The 2,607-nt window shown below is 44.6% G+C and overlaps 1 protein-coding gene across 1 annotated transcript in view; it reads left to right on the top strand.

The window, feature by feature from the left end:
• LOC105292758 (O-acyltransferase like protein-like) overlaps positions 1–2,020 on the top strand; it is a 33,566-nt gene extending 31,546 nt beyond the window's left edge. Inside the window, exons 10-11 of the mRNA XM_023531169.1 lie at positions 1,216–1,358; positions 1,663–2,020. Of these exons, the coding sequence (XP_023386937.1) occupies positions 1,216–1,358; positions 1,663–1,797 (278 nt within the window). The 3' untranslated portion in view covers positions 1,798–2,020. The remainder of the gene's footprint in view (positions 1–1,215; positions 1,359–1,662) is intronic.
• Positions 2,021–2,607: the final 587 nt, after the last annotated feature.

Raw genomic sequence — 2,607 nt, 5'->3', positions numbered from 1 at the left:
CCGGAGGAGGGGATGGAGGCTTTAACAGAGGAGGCGGTGAGCAATGGTCTGAGTTGAGATATATTTTTAAGAGAGATCGACAGCACTCTGTGGGTTTTAAGAGAAAGAAAGGAGTCTGCGATGGTGGCAAAGATTTTATCTTGAGCAGCTGAGCCGACAGCGATCCAGAACTGAAAACTCGAGATGAGGCTTGTGCAAAGGAGGAGCAGAAATTTTCTTTTTGTGGCTTAAAACAACAGAAATTGATTTTCTCACTGTTCTGGAGGCTAGAAATCCACAATCCCAAATCGAGCTGTTGGCACGGTCCTTCTGTAAACTCTTAAGGAAAATCTGCCCCACCCTCTCCCGGCTCCCAGAGGCTGCCGGCGGTCCGTGGCGCTCTCTGGCTTGTAGATGCATCGCTCTGCTCTCTGCCTCCATCTTCACGTGGCCTTCTTCCTGGTCTCTCTACGTCTGTGTCTGTGTCTGTCTCCTTTTCTGTCTCTTACAAAGACACTAGTCTTTGGATTTAGGGCTCACTCTAATCCAAAATGATCTCATCTTAATTACATCTGCAAAGACCCTTATTCCAAATAAGGCCACGTTTTGAGGTTCCAGGTAAACAAACATATCTTTTAGGAGACCACTATTCAACCCACTGCAGATAGCAGTAAGTCCCATTCGGGAATTTCTCATTTAATTTTAATTATTGTACGTTAAATGGCCACAAGTGGCTATCCTCTGGGACAGCACGTTTCTAGAAGATATAGCAAGTTGTGGAATATTTGTTCTGAAAGGGGCCTGGAAGTTGACCGAATGCAAGCCACTCGATAACAGATGAAGAGTCTGAGGCCCAGCGATGCCAACTGCCTTGTCCCAAGGCCCAGCAGCTCGTGTGGCTGCACCCTGAACAAGAACCCAGGCTAGTGAAAGGACTCTGCACCTTATTTTATGTGGAATGTTTTGTGCCCAGGGTTTGAAACCACACTAAGGAAGTAAAATGACCGTAAACTCAATATCGGCATCTCTCATTTTTTCATATTCCTGCAATGGGAAGTTGTTTTTTTTGGGGGGGGGGAGGGAGGAATTTTCTTAAATATTATAATGAATGAAGACCTTCTTAGAGGAAGTTCACAGACTTAGGTGCAGCACCCAGGGAAAGCAGCGATGACAGGGTGTCTTCGCAGGCCCCGGGAGAGGCTCGTGCCTCTGTGAATCGGGGCCTGTTTCCTGCAGGTCTGGCGAACCGGCTGCTTTGTTGCAATATCTGGGGTTTCCTGGCCAAGATCAGTTACGCGTGCTACTTGATACACCCTATCGTCATCATCCTCTACAACGGACTTCAGGAAACGCTTATTCACTACAGCGACACCAACATGGTGAGTCGGCCCAGCGCTCAGCTCTGCAGCGGCTCCATCTGGAGCGACAAAGCAACCTCCTGGCCTCGTGCGAAGCCTGGTTTTGTTGTTCTTGTTGTTGGTGGGGGCCTATTGTTCTTTGTTTTATTTGAGGGAGGGTGTTGGCACAGGATAATATCTTTGTTTTATTTTTTAATGGTTAGGGCTGTTGGTCTACGGATCTATTTTTTTTTTACTGATATCCAGACACAATTTGGCTTAATGTCCAGACACACAGGACTCTTGTAGTAAGACTGTTGTCCACTGTGCCCCTCTTTCTCTCCAGTTCTATCTTTTCTCTGGACACTGCGTGCTGACCTTCATCACTGGGCTAGCCCTGACCCTCTTCATTGAGAGACCATGTCAGGAACTGAAGCGGTGTCTTCTGGGATCGATGCCTAAAGTGCCATGGACGTTCTAGTAACACCCGAAAGAACAGATGGCCCTTTATTAGCGGTGATGAGCAAAAGCAGCGGTGGCCTTGTTTACGTAACGAATGCTTCTGTTCCTGAAAAGGGTTGTGTCTGATTTTGTGAATGTTTATGATACACAGGTTCTCTGTGTTTAATATAGAAAAGAGTTCTCAGGATTTACTATATAAAAGAGTTCGATGATCATCTTTTCAGTAGCATAATAATCATCCTCTGATATATCCTTTTAGCAAAAAAAAAAAAAAAAAAGCTGGATATTTTTAGTCTCATCTCGTATTTATTTTCTGTACCAGTGATTATAGGAAAATATCAAATGTAGTAAATTGAATGTAATTTGGGTTAAAATGCTGACTTTGCTCATTAAAATCACAGCATGTAATTTTCCTCATCGTAACTGTTTTTGTTGTAATAATACCTCTGTAGACTCAGTATCTCGGGATGGTATAACTCACTAACGTGCACAATTCATGGGTTTGTTGTTGCAAGCCTTACAAACGTTCTTTTCTATAACATGATCCCTGTTATGGGTTGCTTTGTATCTCCCAAAAAAGATACGAAATCGTAATCCTCCTAGGATATTAGGCAGTGGGTTTATTTGGAGACAGGGTCTTTTTGGAGGTGGTCAAGTTAAAATGAGACTGTGGCGGGGGGGGGGAGGGGGATCTGTGGTCCTAATCCAGTATGACTCATGTCCTTTTAAAGAGGAGAAATCTAGACACGGAAATAGACATACAGCTGGACACAGCTGTGTTCCTATTTCTGGACACAGATGTGGGGACGACCATATGAAGACACAGGGA

This window comes from Pteropus vampyrus, unplaced genomic scaffold, assembly GCF_000151845.1.
Source record: "Pteropus vampyrus isolate Shadow unplaced genomic scaffold, Pvam_2.0 Scaffold62, whole genome shotgun sequence".
In the NCBI taxonomy this organism is placed as follows: domain Eukaryota; kingdom Metazoa; phylum Chordata; class Mammalia; order Chiroptera; family Pteropodidae; genus Pteropus; species Pteropus vampyrus.
The sequence above is the reverse complement of the archived record's forward strand: the minus strand, read 5'-3'. Positions and strand labels throughout refer to the sequence as shown.